Source organism: Papilio polytes, unplaced genomic scaffold, assembly GCF_000836215.1.
Source record: "Papilio polytes unplaced genomic scaffold, Ppol_1.0 DF824158.1, whole genome shotgun sequence".
Lineage (NCBI taxonomy): Eukaryota > Metazoa > Arthropoda > Insecta > Lepidoptera > Papilionidae > Papilio > Papilio polytes.
Window position 1 is genome coordinate 3639442 of NW_013525046.1, and position 16841 is coordinate 3656282.

The window sequence follows — 16841 nt, forward strand, 5'->3', positions numbered from 1 at the left end:
AGGGCGCAGCCTCCTCCTCCGTCGGCGAAGCGACAGTGAAACCGCGCGGCGAACGATTCGACTGGATCATCTGATGCGCCACCTGCAATAGAATAGTATTGCCTGGTTGACATTCGGAAAATCCATACTAACGACAAAGCATAAACACAGACGTCTTAGTTATCTAGGATGTTATCAATTACAGCATATTTTTGACTATTTCTTTAATAAAAACCCTTCACCTATGACAAGCTTTAGGCAATATATTTTCACGCTATTGAACTTAGGGAGTAAATAATTTAAAAAAACGACATGGGGGAAAGGGATGAAAATACAATGATGTCAATAGCAGCAAAGAAGCAAGTAATAATTTTCAGCAAACGACAAAAGTCTTCGTTGTTATTAAATCTTTGGAATTTTGACATTTGCTATATAAAGTTTTACAAAATTTAAACAATAAAATACAGTTTTTATAATATCGTGCGGCTGAATCCGCACGGGAACAGCTAGTATAGTTTAACAACGCTCAAACACATAATTGGGATTCAACTTATATATAAATACTAACGTCAGCGAGTCTGCAGTCTGCAGCCTAGTGTGAACCAGGCATTAAACCTTACAACTGGCTTCAATCCAAAACACGAACACATTTTCTATATGAATTGATGGGAGACAGTGATTGATCAATTGTGATCTTGTAATGTAATGGTCTTTATTTTCATCAATATATACATGTGGTGGACGTGTGTGTTATTTATTCTTAACAAATCCGACATTTTAAGACTTCTTTGTAATCGAACAAATGAGGGTTGTATTTAACAATTTACAGTATACAATATTGTTTGTGGACAGCTCTAATATTTGTAAGAAATAATAAACATAAGAATTACAGCTAAACTTCATTTTATTAAAAAAATCTGGAAATTTCCATTTTCTCATCTCGTGAGTGAAGGGTTATTTACCTTCTGTTAAGACACGAGTTACATTGTCTTAAAAGGTTTTTGAAAGTGAAAATGACTCTTCTAGAAATTATTATATGACTAGCTTTTGCCCGCGACTCCGTCCGCGTGAAATAAAAAAAAACAAAAGCAAGTAGCCTATGTGTTCTTCTAGACTATGTTCTACGTCTATGCCAAATTTCATCTAATCTGTTCAGCCGTTTAGGCTACAAACTCTAACAAACATCCATCCATCTAAACTTTCGCATTTATAATATTAGTTTGAAGATTATAGTATAGATCGAATACAGTAATTCTATTATCGGTACGGACCACACCGTTCTATCTAGGTCATCTATCATTAACCGTAGCATTTGGAACGTAATGAACTTTGTCCGCTTTAAACATTAATCATTTAATTATGGATTAAAACAAATTACTTTATTAGTAATTTAAAAAAAGTACATTTGAATTTATAACTTTAATTACATTTAATTAATGGTTAATTTTAAATATATCTCCTTTAATCAATTGCATGATGCAATATAATATACTGAATACTAATAAAGATAAGTTTGACCTTTTCAAGTTATCATGTCATATATTTGAATTATTACCAGTACATTCACTAATGACGCTTAAATACTTATTGTGATTAGTTATACGTGCTTAATTAATCATTAACGAACCTTATAGTTCTTAGAATCTACGTAATAAACTATCATCAATACTTCTGTTTATGTGCCTCTAGCTGAGCGTATCAAATAATAAAAGGTAGTTTGAAAGTTATGAGGGAAAGTTTGAAAGTTTGCGAACGTAGAAGTTTCGAAGTCACATACTGTGCTAATTACGTCACATAAGTAGGTAAGATGCAAAAATTTAAAAAGTATCAATATGAGTCATAGTCTGTAGAATTAATTCTGTTTTTGCTATACTTTTTAAAACAACATGCTGCCCAATAAGTTAATTATAGTGAAACTTGTATCAATAAAAATTGTCTTGGAAGATTACTAATCTCTGATACTTCAACATTTTAAGTCAAAGAAGCGGTATACAATGAAGACTGGACAAACGATAGAAGCGAAAATTCTCTCATGAGCTATAAAAAATTGGATACAGATAGTAAGAGCAACTGATCGTGTCGTGACGTCACCATTATAAAGATCGTATTGACTTTCCGGGTGTTGTGTGCACTGACCTTGACGACGGAGTTGCCGCACGCCGCGCCCTCGCCTTTAAACCCATCCTCAGTACCCGCTGACGTCGGCTTCGAGTCCACTGCAAACATATAGAATTGAAAATTAAAAAAATATATCTTACTATTATTATAAATGCGAAAGTTTATATGGATGGATGAATGTTTGTTAGAGAGAAAATTGGCATAGATGTAGATGATATTCTGGAAGAACACATATGCTACTCACTTTAGTTTTTTAATTCCACGCGGATGGACTCGCGAGCGAAAGCTAGTCTTTAATAAAACGATCATTATCTACCTAAAGGTATCGGCAGTTTAATTTACACTAATGCATAAAGGTTAAATTCAAATTGCTAAGCGAGTTGGAATCGGGAACTACGAAATTATCTGGCTCCCAGGTTTTTAAAACGAAACCAAAAACATGACTTTGTAGTGATTTAACCTATAACGGTAAGATACGCTCTAGTTAACATCAATCTTAATAAATAACAAATTTCACAAGCTCTCGCACCGCTAAGTCTCCTCTATAACAACAACAGATAGTTCAAAGATTATTATAATCTATACTTATGCTAGTATTGAACATGACTTAGTGGCGTAAAATATTTCTTCATAGGAGTGTGTTTTTACAAACATTAATAATGTACTTTTTTCTAATATAAAGAACCGTTAATCTAGAACAAAAACGGGGAAATGAAAGGCATAGCATTAAAGACCTTGAATACACTAGATCGAGTTAGAAACCACTTTAAACTTTATAAAGTCGAGAAAAAGGTTAAATACATCTAAAATACATTGACATTCAAAATTAATAATTTATCTTCCCTGTTTATTTGTAATAAACAGTATGGATAATGAAGTGGCTATACTGTGCTATGGTTTCGTGAAAATAAAGACCACAAAACATAGTGAAGACAAGAAAAGAAGACATTAAGAGCTTTTGTTTCTTTCAGAAGCGGTTTAAGGCATAAACAGACAGCTAATTTCGGTAGACTAAGAGATGGCCTAGCGCCAACATAGGTTAACTTTTGTATCACATAAAGTAAAATTTGTAAACCATAGGTATAGCTCCTTGTTTGGTTAAAAAAATGATGTGGTTTTAAAATAAAGGGACTTCAATAACTAATGGTATAAGAAATAAATAAATACAACTTACAAAAACAAAACAGTCCTTGGACACGGCACAGATTCGAAATGTGAATCTGACGAGTATTTTTTTAATTCTTTGTTTAAAGAACAACAAATACAAGTCTTCACAACGTTCACACAGAACTACTAAAAGGCTCAGTATTGGCAACAAGGTCTCCCTTTTATCAATGAACCTGCGTTACAAACAACTGCAACACTAGAACGAGACGTAAAATGACGTTTGATATAAAAGACGCAAAACCTGTTTGTAAGTAGGCCGGCTGATACGTTGATCAGTTCCGTCGACACTTGAGTGTTGCCAATATACGAAAAATTACAATATAAAATACAGCCAACGCGAACTGCTTTTCAAATATCTTTTAGTAGAAGGGGAATGATGTCATGTAATTACGGAGAAATTCATTCTCAACTTTAGAATGAGTAATCGGCAACTTCCTTGTGTGCAGTCGAATTGCTAATATCCAGTTTGAGACTGGACAGAGCTAGAATGTGCCGCTCATCACCAGTAGAAAATAATAAACGGCTTCAGCATCATTACTGCTAGGTTTAAACCAATTATCCCACCATTACAAGAGTTAAATCAGAAATCTGCAATCAACGAATTGAGACAGATCTTTAGCGCCGCGGTATACCAGTTTGATTCCAAGCCTCGTTTATTGAAATATATTAAAATCATAACCTATCAAAGATTTTTTTTTTAATTTGAGAATTAAATAAAAGAGATGTCTTTACACTACATTTTTGCATGCCTTTCTTTACATTACGTCTTGCAAAACAATAAAACCAGTATTGGTGTACAATAAACAAAACTAGTTACAAAGTGTTTACATGGAAAATTTTAGTTGACAGCTAAATAATCAACATGTGCCTATGAATAAATTAATAAACATTCCGCTAGTGATTATTATAATAATAATAAATGTTAATAAGAAAAAAAAATCAGGAAATATAAAGTCACGCAAATAATTAAAATGAAATGTATTGGAAACGAAGTCAGAACTAAATGACAAATTTTGTCTATTGCATCAGTTCGCAAATATAAGCAAAATCATTGAAAATAACATTTAAAAGATTATTAAATCTTATACATTTTGATATTGAAGCAAGTAATGACAAAACACAGATGACCTCTTCCTCGATAACAGTATTTTTGTTAGTATTAAGATTTTTATCTATAAAGATAATGTGCAAATATAACACAGAGATAGTTTTTAGACAAATTGCTTTCAAATTTTATCTTCATAAAAAATAACGGACTACATTACTTTCCTTAGTTAAATATATCTTATTAGAAGGCTAAACGTATGATTATAAAGATTGTAACAAATTAAAAATATAATTTTCATAATAAACCAATAATAGTTTCGACTTTACGCGTTCATTCTCTCATGTAAAGAAATTATTTTAAATCAACACTAGTTCTTCGTTTAAAAACATTTACAATGTAATAAATAGTGATGTTACCTGGTTTATTAATAGGTGCAATCCCGTGCAAAACGTCTTGGCAAGGCTTGGTGTGCTTGGACCAGTCCTGCTCTTTGATAGTATTGTATGCAGCCTTCACCGCTTGATCTTTCTGTTGTTCGTTCATCAACTTCGGAATATCTCCGACCTTCGGTTTGCCGAACAAGACATCTGTTTTAGGGTATCGTATGTAGAAGAAAGAATCTTCGGGTGCCGGAGGGGAAGCCGCGAACGGTTCGAACTCCCTGAGAACAAAATTCAATGTTTTTGAATATGGTAAAATTACTAGGTTTTGACAACAAAGAGAATCACAACCTACAATCTTTATCACATCAAATTCGAGAATGAAAAATATCGCGTTATCACACACGTAACTAAAGTGGATTAAAGAAATCAATTTAGTTGCTATACAAAAACTTACGAGAATAAATTATTGCATTGGAGTAAAATGTTCCTTCGTTTTAACATTGTATGACTTTGAAGTTAGCAAAAACTGAACCGACTAGTTAATACCGAATGTAATACAAGTGGCAATAAGATGGCGTTACTTGCAAACTGTTTTCGCGAACTGAAAACGTATAATAGGCGCGGTTGCCTTTTATACGACACAGATAAAGTTATAATGCTGTTAAATCTTATCAGGATAACATTACAAGCGAGCTGCGAAATAGTGTTTGAAAATAACACGTGATGACGTCATCGGACGTTCACCAATGAGATTGTGGCACGAGCCCAGCCCCCGGCTGGTAGCGCATGACCGAAGCAAAACACGTCAGCAAAGGTCAAAGACAACGAGGAGCCGCACAAAACTGGTCCACACTTTTATACTCTCAAGGTGAGAGTATATCCTTTGTAAAACTTTCGTTAAATGCAACATGCGCTATGATTGTTAGTGTCTCTTGTGCGGAGAATGTTAGCTAAAATTACCCACGTTTTGGCAAGCTCGGCGCAAATGCTTTCATAGTAATCGCAAATAACAAAAATGTGCATGCAATGAATATATATGATAATCAATTGAAATAATTTAAGTCTCTGTCCAAAGAAATAAGGGGTATTAGAATGATTATAGAATAGGTTTTAGTATAATTACAAACTATAAATTTCCCTGTAATGTGGTTTGGAAAACTACAATTTCGCTCTGGAAATCTTATAAGTCTTAGTTATTTTTTTTAAAAAGATTGTTTGTCTTCCATAAACGAAGGTCGAACACATAGGTATCTATTATTTATATCTTCCTTTTCTTTATACATTGTTATGTAAACCACATTTAAAATGCAAATAACGCTAGTCACGATGAAGTCGTAGCACTACATTAGGTATTTTTATACGGACGATAATGTGAGAGACATGTCAAGAATACTAGTGCAATTACCTTTATTTGACATTACAGAAAATGAGCAATTTGAGTCATTTATATATTAATATTTCTCATATAACTTTATTCCTTATTTTGTATATAATATATTTTACATACTTAGTATAAAAGACAAAATAAAACATATAATATAAAAAATAGAGCACCACCGGCTTCAGAATCCGATGACTCAAACAACCAGTAGTCAGGGCAGAGACAGGAACCTCCTCACAATGCGTACGGTTTCTAAAATAACTGCCTTTTGAATGTGACCCTTAATCCAACTGTCTAGCGAGAGCTTCTTCAGATGTTGGTCAAAGCTCTTAGCTATTAGCCCATGCACCGAAACGACTATCGGATTAATGGTAGTCGATTTACATACATGTAACATATTACAATTATTCTTTTTTTTTTTTAGGAATTAACAAAAAGGCGAAAATTTAAATGTAGAGAGAATGATAGCCGATTTTAGAATCAAGTTAGTAGTTAGTCTTAAAAGAAAAGTTACGTATGATGATTATCTGAGTAAGTAAGAACTTAAGTAAGACTTGGTAATATGCGAACAATGTAGCCTTCTGTAACTCGTGCTATGTAAACTAAATCGGTATGTAAAAACAATAGAACAATTCCTTACATTACACAAGCAGTAGAATTTCTCTCACGTCTTTGAAATTCGGGGTTACTTATTGAGAGAGGTCGACAAAGTCTGCTAGAAATCTGCTACATTGCAATTTTATAAATTCATCTGTAACTTTGACAAAGGGAGAACGGAAAGGAAGAAGAAACTTTAATTTATCTACAAACTTGTATATGTTTCATTACATAGTAACAATATTAATCAACTCCATACTAAAATAGCGTTTGATTAAACAAAGAGCGATAACAAGACGTGGGTGGGAGAGGGTAAGCAGCTCGTAATCTCTACGTAACAAATAATATTTACATTTCGATTATCGCATGTCGCACGGTGCGAATAACATCGATAAAAACAAATTAATGACGAAACATAACATTAAAGTCACATAATCCTTTTGCTGCTTTAGGGCCTGTCCTACCAAATTGTAAATTGTCTGATAACAATCGAACGTGTAAAATATGTGATAGAAATATCGGATTTTTTTCCCTTATTTGACAGCGACGTCATTTTAAGCTACCTGAACTTCTGAAAAGAACTGAAATCTTAAAATCTCGAATATATTCTACATTTTATTTGTCTATAGATAATTATCATTTGGAGGTAGAGTCGATTACAGGAAAAGGGGAAATTAGTTCACGTGATTACATTGTAAGTTCTGGATAATGAAACCTGTAAAACACCAAAAATCTACCCATTACGTGCTCTGATATCGGGTTTACTTAAAATTAATTACTGTCAAAGCACAAAAACGTTTGAAGCAATATGGAAAACTCAATCATTTTCCTTGCCTTCACTTCGTCGCCGTTATTTTGGTTTAATATTGTCAGAATAACAGCCGAATTTAGCAAACATTAAATGAATGATTTCTCTTTATTTTATGACTAGTTAGTTATATTGGCAATCACTCATATTTTATCAATACACTTGTTATCGAGATTAAATATAAATAACAAAGCCTGATAGCATTGTTTTTTATTATAAATCAGCTCTATGTAATTCTTACGTTTCTAGATAGCAGTTGCTATCAAAGAAAATTAAAAAATTAGGAAATAGTATAATACGACCATTTTTTTCTCTTTAGTGAGTTGTCACTCGCCAGTTATTTTGTTCTAAGTTCTGACAGAAAGGAATCACACGAATAAGGTTACGCAACGCAGTTGCGACAATGCATAGTCCTTGAACCTAATGTTTTTAAAATTGGAAGTATTCATTTTACTTAAACATGCCACATAATATAAACGATCACAACCAACTATTGCAACATATTTAATGACTACGTATAACTCTACTATTCAAAATATTCTAAATATCTTACCAATCTACCTGTGACTGTATATTCTCGCAAGTACATGTTTCCGTACATGAATTCATTTTAAAAACACAAAATAAAAACAAAGAAAAACACAACCACACAACTACTTATGTATTTTCTTGAAACACTTCTAAGGCAAATCTCATTCGATTGTATTGAAGCGTAGAAAGTTCCATGTCAAAATCAAAGCCATAATCTTATTTGATAAGATAATAGATAATAAATTTGTATATCTATAAAATAGTTTGCATAATAGTAAAACATAGTCATGCTACACTGTATACACTGCTTTAGGTCTGTGTACGGCGGTCTTTAGTCTAATTGTTTGGCCAATTGTAACAGAATCATATAAATATATGTACAAGTTTGTCAGCAACAGATATAGGAGAAATGTCGACACATTTTATGCTAACTGCAGACTAACTCAGTATAAGTTAGTAGGCCACAGAAAACGGTTATATAAAATCTTGTACAGTACATCAGCCATGCCTTAAATCTCGTATAACATAGTCGATTTAAAACATATTACTATTCAAATACTCTAATATCTGTAACTTTGTGCGGTTGCTCCGCAGAACACAATGTTATGTGTAGCGAGACGTAGCGAAATACGGAAGATGGGGAGAAGGGGAGTGCGCAGCGCGCCTGTGATGTTGGGCCGACAAGATATTTCAAAAGAACTATACCAAAAGACCCCAATGGGGGGTCCATGAAGAAGAAAATACAACAATCATATGTTTTCAAAACGTGATCTTATGCTCACGTTTCCATTACAATGAAAAATACATCTTAATTAAATCCGAACAAATCACGTGGATTTAATATAAAAATGCTACTCCTTCGCACGTGTTAATTAATACAATCTCCCTATCAGATTATATTAAATGGATTAATGTTTATTTCGTCACTGATGTTTTGTAATCTAATAGTTTATTAACATTGCATATTTCAATGACAAACAATACTAAAGTAAAATAACAAGTTAATACAAACATATAGTAACTCATACTAAACAAATGATACATTTATTTATTTACTATAGTATAAGTATATGTATATAGTTTCTGTTTACCTCGTGCAGTGGGGAGTCACGGTCTAATAACGTGATTGAGCGATTGTCGGTAAGTTACGTATCTCAGCAGATTGATCGCCGATGACGTTATGAGTGTAATTTTTCAATATCAATACAATCAAGAAAGATATAAATTTATTAAAAGATAAAAAGCTAATAATAGTCATCCTTACAAAGTCACCACAATAAAATATGAAAGCAAATACAGTCTATAATAAAAGACTTGTACAGAATGCAACAATTTCGTAAGTTACTTTCCCCATGTATTTTTTGAAGATATTGACAAATTTATATGGTCATAGGCCCTTTTTAGGACAGTATACAACTTTATCTTCATCAAATAGACATTAATTTTGTGTTTATTAAAATAGAATAACCATTCTTCTAATGTATATTTACTATTTGTACTGTTCTATTAAAACGTCAGATAATATATGTTGCAAAACAATATGAAATACGGTAAAGTTTTGGCACTTTCACAATATAACACAACACAACAATGCCAAGAAATTGAATTAACATGGCAAAGGGCGAGTTTCAAGGCTGAACTTTACATTTACTTTCAAATAATTCAGCTATTCAAACTATCTACACACAACATTGCTTCAAGTTAAGTAGTTGACCTTCTACAAGTATACAATTTTGAAGTGTATGGGGCACCCATGGCCCTTATATCTCATATCTTAATTTTTCTAGAAAATAATTAATACTATGGTTATGTGCTTAAATAGAAAACATGACTATCTATTTATTTCTTGTTTATGGCTCTCCCTCAGCCGATCTAGCCAGAGTCAAGCCTTTATGGTTATATTCATGATTTTATTATTTCTAACTAAAAATCTGGAACTCAAAATACACAATTTACTGTGTGTTTTAATGTGTATATTTTATTTTACCTATGTGAAACTTAAAAACATTGTGTAATTAAGACATGCAATGTTTTCACATAATAAAATTAAAAAAAGAATGAACATATACTTACTTGACTGGTTTAGTCTTCATCCAAACTGGTAGGGTAATCCCATCCCTAAGTTCTGGGTCACTCGAAGCCATTTTATATTAAAAAAAATATAATATATAAAGTGAAAAATAGATCTAAACAAATGGATATGCTAATATATAACACAATTTTAAAGGACAAATACAACAATAATTTTAGGCCACTAATTACAATTACACTGAATGTTATACTAAACTGATTGAGTTATAATTTTTATCATGAGCAAAATAGATAAGAATGAATGTGTTACCAACATTAAGAAAAATTTACTGATATTCTATTGTTAAAAACTTATGATACCAAATAAAATAAATTAAAAGATATTAAATAAAGATTACAGCTCAAGACACTGTTTGAGACTCGATAGATTTCTTGCAAACTGATGAGCCAGCCATCTGAAAACACAACATGTTACATAACAAAACAACAATATACATGACAGATGTATACATTTACTTTGCTAATACATATATAACAATAATGATGAACAATCAGTGTTTTTACAGATCAAGGAGTATATGAGAATCTATGGCAATGAATCAAGAACTTTACGGCGAAGAGAATAAGGTTTATTTACATATGAAGTCCAGGGAAATGCATATTAATAAAATGACAAGGTGTTAGTACAGTCAAGTCTTTTTTTTCATACAAGACAATAAGTAGAAACTACATTATAACTACATTACAATTCATTCATCATTCATTTAATCATTTGCTTTCAATGGCAGTCATATTACGTTTGATTCGTCGTGTCTCCTCTAAAGTTTGATTATAACACTCTGACATTATTATGGACATGAGATTGCGTATACTTCTTTATGCGTGAAACTGTGTTCTAGTACGAATTTTATGTATATTAGATAATTTGAAGCAATTAAAACGTAATATTCTAATTACATCCCCGTAACACGGTGAACATGAGTACAATTAGTTATGTAGAACATATTTTTGGGTGCTCAAAGTTTTGATACTATGCCAAGTGGTCAGACATCAGATAAATATTCAATAATCAATATAAACAGTAGGAGAACTTACAATAGCAATATGTTTAGATGATATGTATTGAACAAGCATCGTAAAACAATTTTTGGATCACCACACAAACAAGGAAAACAGGAACAGAAGAGATTTTTTTACATTCATAAACAAACAAAGTTTTCAGTGTTACCATTGTTGTACATTTTTTTCCACTTTGTTGTCGTGGTGCGAATGGGTTAAGTATTTTGACTGCAATTTTTTTTTGTCGCAAAGACTTTACTTCAGTCTGGGCCTAGGTAGAGTAATTTATTTACTGGTCTTAGTTTAAATGAACCATAGAAACAGAATTACACAAAAAACAAGACACCATCAAATATTCGTGACAACTGTCAAACAGCTGGTGATATGACACTGACATTTGCATTCATATTAAATTAGATTTACCGAATACTTTTCTTTGGAAAATTTATTATTTATCCCAACTTCACTATAAATGTGAATTAGTTTGATTTTTCTATATTGTAACAATATTCTTAACCAAAAATGTCGAAGGATAATGAAGAACCGACAGATTTAGACTGGATTCAACTACGGCGAGATATGGGACAATCTCACCAAATAGAAACATTTAAAGAGAAGTTTGTTCGAAAGTTTGGAGAAAACCCATTTGTTCCCATAGGTATACTTTTATATTTATATGCTTTTCTATCAAGCATACTTTCCCAAACTGTATATTCCATGTTTTATACACTATTTTGTTTTGCACAATTTTGCCAATATTTTTAAAGAATAATTATTATGTAATTTTTCAGGTTGTCTTGCTACTGCTGGTGCATTGTCCTATGGTCTGTGGTGTTTCAGGACAGGAAGAACAAAATTATCACAACAGATGATGCGAATGCGAATTGTTGCACAAGGATTTACAATTACTGCTCTTGTTGTTGGTGTTATGCTAACTGCTGGGAAATCACTCAAATAGTTCGCTCAAAACGCTTCATGTAGTCGATAATTTAAGAAAAATTCTAGTAAACAATAAACAATATTAATTTTTACAGATAAAGTTTTAAAAAAAATAACTTGATTATTTATTTTTGATAAACTTATTAATAGTAAATAAAAATAGAAATATGCATATTAAAACCACTCTTCTGTTTATCCCATCTAAGCAAGTTGATTTTGAAAACTGTAATTCAACAAGAGTAAGTTACATTATTAAAATTTCTGTAAGTAAAGATATTTTTGAACTTGTAAATACCTAACAATTTAAATAGATATGTGTTAGCATAAGAAGTACAAACATGTTTTTTCTTACTTTTCAACAGAGTATGATATGATGTTACTTGTTTTATTTTTGTAAAGACATCAAATGGACCTAGACACAATGTCATTAGTAATACCAATATAGCTTGTAAAAAGGAAAAATCATAAAACTGTTATTAAATTCAATGAAATTATTTGTTTCACTTCTTTTAACCATATGAATTGTTGAGGTGAAATCTTCTGGGAAACTGCACATTTATTTTTACTCTAAGAACAATATGTTAATTTGTATCATATGCATGCATTACCTTAGATTCTTCGGGCATATTGTTGGTTGTAGCTTAGAATGAGACCTAAAGAACAAATATTTTTTTACAATTGTTTTGTAAATGAAGAAGCCAAAACCATGGAGGTAGTAAGTACTACGTACAACAGGAGTGTATTCTGTCTGTACATCTTGCAGTTAAAATAAAGAAAATAAATCCTTATGTTAACGGCGTAAGTCTTGTTAGACGCAAAATGAAATTGAAACCGAGTGAGAGGGCTACAAGTGTACGATATTTTCCTTTCTAACAGTGATTTAGAGGTGCCAGACGTCTATGCTTTCGTTGTTTGTAGAAAAATAGGCAATTGACGTAACAATGTAGTGGAAATTTTTACTTTTAAAATGTTTCTAAATATTAGTAATAACTTATTACCGACATGTTAAAGCAATATTATATGTTGCTATGGGCAAAACCTTATTAATACAAAAACTTTGCGATTGGCGTAAAGGTTTTCTTTTATTTGTTTGAAATTCGGACACCTAAACTGACAACCCCATACCATATGACATCCCGGCTCTGGCATTAATGGCGGAGTCTTTTTTGATTTCGTGATGTTTTTGAAGTGTTTTAGTTCATTTTAACTAAAACTCGGAAGCATTTGTGTGAGAAACTCTCAAACGAAAGTTCTTTTCTCTCAATCACCCTCGATTATCAAAACGATTATCAAACGATTTGCATAAAAAAAGAGGGTGAGGAGGGTTAAATTCACAGTGGTTGTCAATCTGTTCTGTCAGTTAACTGCCAAAGAGACTTAAAATAATAATAATAAAAAAACTGCACCAAAGTAGAAATGAGTTGCTCTTTTGCTATAAAGTAATATTTTCTGTATATTCGGAAATTCCTTATAGTGTTGTAATCGAGATACAATAATAACATTTATAACTGAGTCTTTTAATGAAGCAATGAATGGTTTCATAGCAGTTCACTGTGGTAAGCATTGATACCAAATGGTTGACATTTATCTATTTATTATTTTCCTTAGCCTTAGCTGAAGACTTTTCGCTATAACATAGACCTAAAAAAGAAACCTAAGACGTACGTTGTAGTTAGTTCATTCTGTATATTGGATCTCTATTACATACATTGTTTTTAGGGGCAGGTTATCATAGTGATTTATTAAAGAAAGAATACCAGAAAACTTGCTATGCGGCTTGTAGGAAAGCTGTGCATGCACTGAAAGCTGGCGGAAATGCAGTTGATGCTGTTGAAAAAGCAATAATTGGTATGTTTAATGTTTGCAGATAATATTGATTGTACTAATATTATAAATATATAATAAAGAAACTGTCCAAAACGTACTGTAAAATCTACAAAACCACTTATTATAAAAGCTATTCAGAAGTACTATTGTAATTTTCTACACATATCATTAAAACACTTGGGTTTTTATGTTTATTAATTTACTTGCTGTCACCTGTGACTGTAAACATGGAATTAAAAAAAAAAAGAAGCCATCCATGGTCTTCTATATCTATGCCAAATTTCATCAAGACCCATTCAGCAATTTAGGCTACAAACTCTAACAAACATCCATAGACATAATCACAGGTGCAAGCACAAGTTTATTAATAGTAAGATTAAGACATCACACCAACAGCATATATATGTTAAAATACAATTAAAAAAAGCCATTAATAAGTTTTACATATGCTTCATACTAAAATACATAAATGTGAATAGACAATGAAATCTCTATCTCAATTAATATATTTTTCAGAATTAGAGAATAGCTCATTGACAAATGCCGGTTATGGATCAAACTTAAGTTGGGAAGGCTCAGTGGAATGTGATGCTTCCATAATGAATGGCCAGACACTGCACTTTGGTGCATGTGGTGCCGTCTCGAATGTTTGGAACCCCATTACATTGGCAAAACATTTATGTCTCAGACAATGTGAAAGCTTGTCTTTAGGTCGAGTACCACCATGTATTCTTACAGGACAAGGAGCCAAGACTTGGGCAGAAAGGATGGGATTGGAAATTGTTGACAATAAAAAAATGATCTCAGCGCGAGCTTTCCGCAACTATAAACACTGTAAGCGGAAATTAAAAAAATATTCTTTACAAAACGACATAAAATTTAGCCCACTTGATACTGTAGGAGCAATTTGCGTTGATTCTAATGGAATTGTTGCGGCCGGTGCGAGTTCAGGGGGTGTGTCATTAAAGCATGAAGGTAGAGTCGGCCAAGCTGCTTCTTTTGGTAGTGGTGTGTGGGCAATGATAAGCAGAGATGGCATAAAACCTTCAGTAGCTGCCTGCACTTCCGGCTGTGGAGAACATCTGATAAGAACACAATTAGCAAAGAATACAGCAGAAAGTCTTTTAGGACCTTCACCAGTTATAGGCTTAGACAAATGTTTGAAGGAAAATTTTCTGGAGTCCCCTTTTTTATGGGATGTGCAGGAAAGATTTGGTGGATCTTTAGCATTAACATTTAATCCTCAAGTAGGAGAAGGTGAATTATTGTGGGGACATACTACGAAAACAATGTGCATAGGATATATGTCTACGGAATCTAGTAAGCCAAAGGTATCATTTATTAAATAAATGTTTTTGGTTTTACTTGTTTTAATGATTATTTAAGTAAAATTTCAATTTTCAGTGTGTAATTTCCTATCTACCCCCAAAAGTGGAGTCAGGTTACAAGGCTGTTGTTTCGGGAGTTCCTTTCAAAGTAACCTTGCAGCCAAATCCAGTGCTGCAATGGGAAATCAAGACTGAAGTCAATCTAAATGGATCTCATTAATTTTTAAGATAATTGGAAACTATTGATTTTGCTAGAAAAACTAAGTCAACAGTATTTTTTTTTTATAATTTCAGAATAGATCTCAAAGTTTTGTATTACAGTTTATATGTAAAATATTGTTTAATAGGTTATAATACATATTGACAAATTGCATATGCATTTTATTTTTTTGTAAGATAAACTATGTATCTAATATTTGCTAAATATATTACTAAACAATAAAATACACACAATCATGCAGTTTCTTGACTATTTTGAAAATTTACAGAAGATAAAAATTAAAAGAGATTTTTAAGGTATTTTATATTTATTGTATAAAGTGCTAATACAATCGTTTAATTCGGTGAGGCTTTTTGTAAGTACGTATTTTCTTCTATTGAACATAAATATGCACAAGCAAAGAAATAGTTCACTAGTAAACAAACCTAATTTTTTAAAGCACCTAAAATAACACCACCTTTTCTTTCCTAACATATTCTAGAAACACGGAAAATAATAAGGCACTGTTCATGTGAAAGAGTTTCCTAATGGAGTGGAAATTTACTTACACAAATAATGATAAAATTACTGTCCTAATTGTCATACACAGTTACAATAATATCATTTAATTCATCGACAAGACCAATATCACAATCTAACAAATCACAACAGATACTTTCCACTCTTTCAATGATAAATTACATTTATCCATACTAAAGAGAAAAGAAAGCTTAACTAAACGAAACATGCTCAAGTGTCAGAATGCCAGTCTTTTAAGATAGTCAATAATTACATTAACTTTGTTCCTGTGCAGTTTATTAATTTTAACCATTTTAATATGCATAGATATATAATCTATAGATAGCTGATCCAGAGCACAAGAGAATCGAAAATAGCTTACAAAGCTTTTCCTTGAAGTATATTGTGTTTCAATATAAAAACACATGAAAATCGACTCCCGATTAAAAGGTCAAACTTGTATGAAAAAATCATCTATAGATAATATATCTAAGACAATGGAAGCATCTAGATACATGTCTAAAATAAGACCACTTTTCAGTACAAAACGGCCCTGTAATATGACTGATATAGTGTATGCAGGGTCTATACAAACCCATGTTTAAATGTAAATAACCTTATATCTAAAACTTAATCTTATAAAAAAATATTTAAAAATACATATTTGTACTACGCCAAATAAAATGCTCGTCATAACGAAATTATGCTTAAATAAATCAAATTTATATGATAAAAAATTAATGTCATGTCAGTAAAAAGACGACACAAAGGATTTCTATTGTTAAAGAATATAAAAATGTATCAAAGAATGCTATATGACTGAAAAGGAAAGCCTATAGAATTTTATACGATTGGTGGAGAAGTGTTTTTTGACAAATCCAACTTACATAAAATAATTATAGAAATTTGATTTAAAATTGTAATCAC

General features: G+C 31.7%; 3 protein-coding genes across 3 annotated transcripts in view; 2 read left to right on the forward strand and 1 right to left on the reverse strand.

Annotated features, from left to right (window-relative positions):
- The window catches only part of LOC106111532, a 13314-nt gene extending 2068 nt beyond the window's left edge, over positions 1-11246 (reverse strand). The window contains exons 1-5 of the mRNA XM_013293651.1: positions 11139-11246; positions 10086-10498; positions 4729-4973; positions 2116-2195; positions 6-82 (exon numbers count right to left, since the gene is read on the reverse strand). Coding sequence (XP_013149105.1) covers positions 6-82; positions 2116-2195; positions 4729-4973; positions 10086-10156 — 473 coding nt within the window. The 5' untranslated portion in view covers positions 10157-10498; positions 11139-11246. The remainder of the gene's footprint in view (positions 1-5; positions 83-2115; positions 2196-4728; positions 4974-10085; positions 10499-11138) is intronic.
- A 264-nt stretch (positions 11247-11510) lies between these two features.
- LOC106111609 (HIG1 domain family member 2A, mitochondrial) lies at positions 11511-12534 on the forward strand. The gene is made up of 2 exons (XM_013293743.1): positions 11511-11760; positions 11894-12534. Exons 1-2 carry the CDS (start codon positions 11625-11627, stop codon positions 12058-12060), a joined length of 303 nt encoding a protein of 100 aa, XP_013149197.1. The 5' UTR covers positions 11511-11624; the 3' UTR covers positions 12061-12534.
- Positions 12535-13145: 611 nt separating this feature from the next.
- On the forward strand, positions 13146-15567 carry LOC106111608 (threonine aspartase 1). The gene is made up of 4 exons (XM_013293742.1): positions 13146-13597; positions 13761-13889; positions 14385-15199; positions 15273-15567. Exons 1-4 carry the CDS (start codon positions 13570-13572, stop codon positions 15414-15416), a joined length of 1116 nt encoding a protein of 371 aa, XP_013149196.1. The 5' UTR covers positions 13146-13569; the 3' UTR covers positions 15417-15567.
- Positions 15568-16841: the final 1274 nt, after the last annotated feature.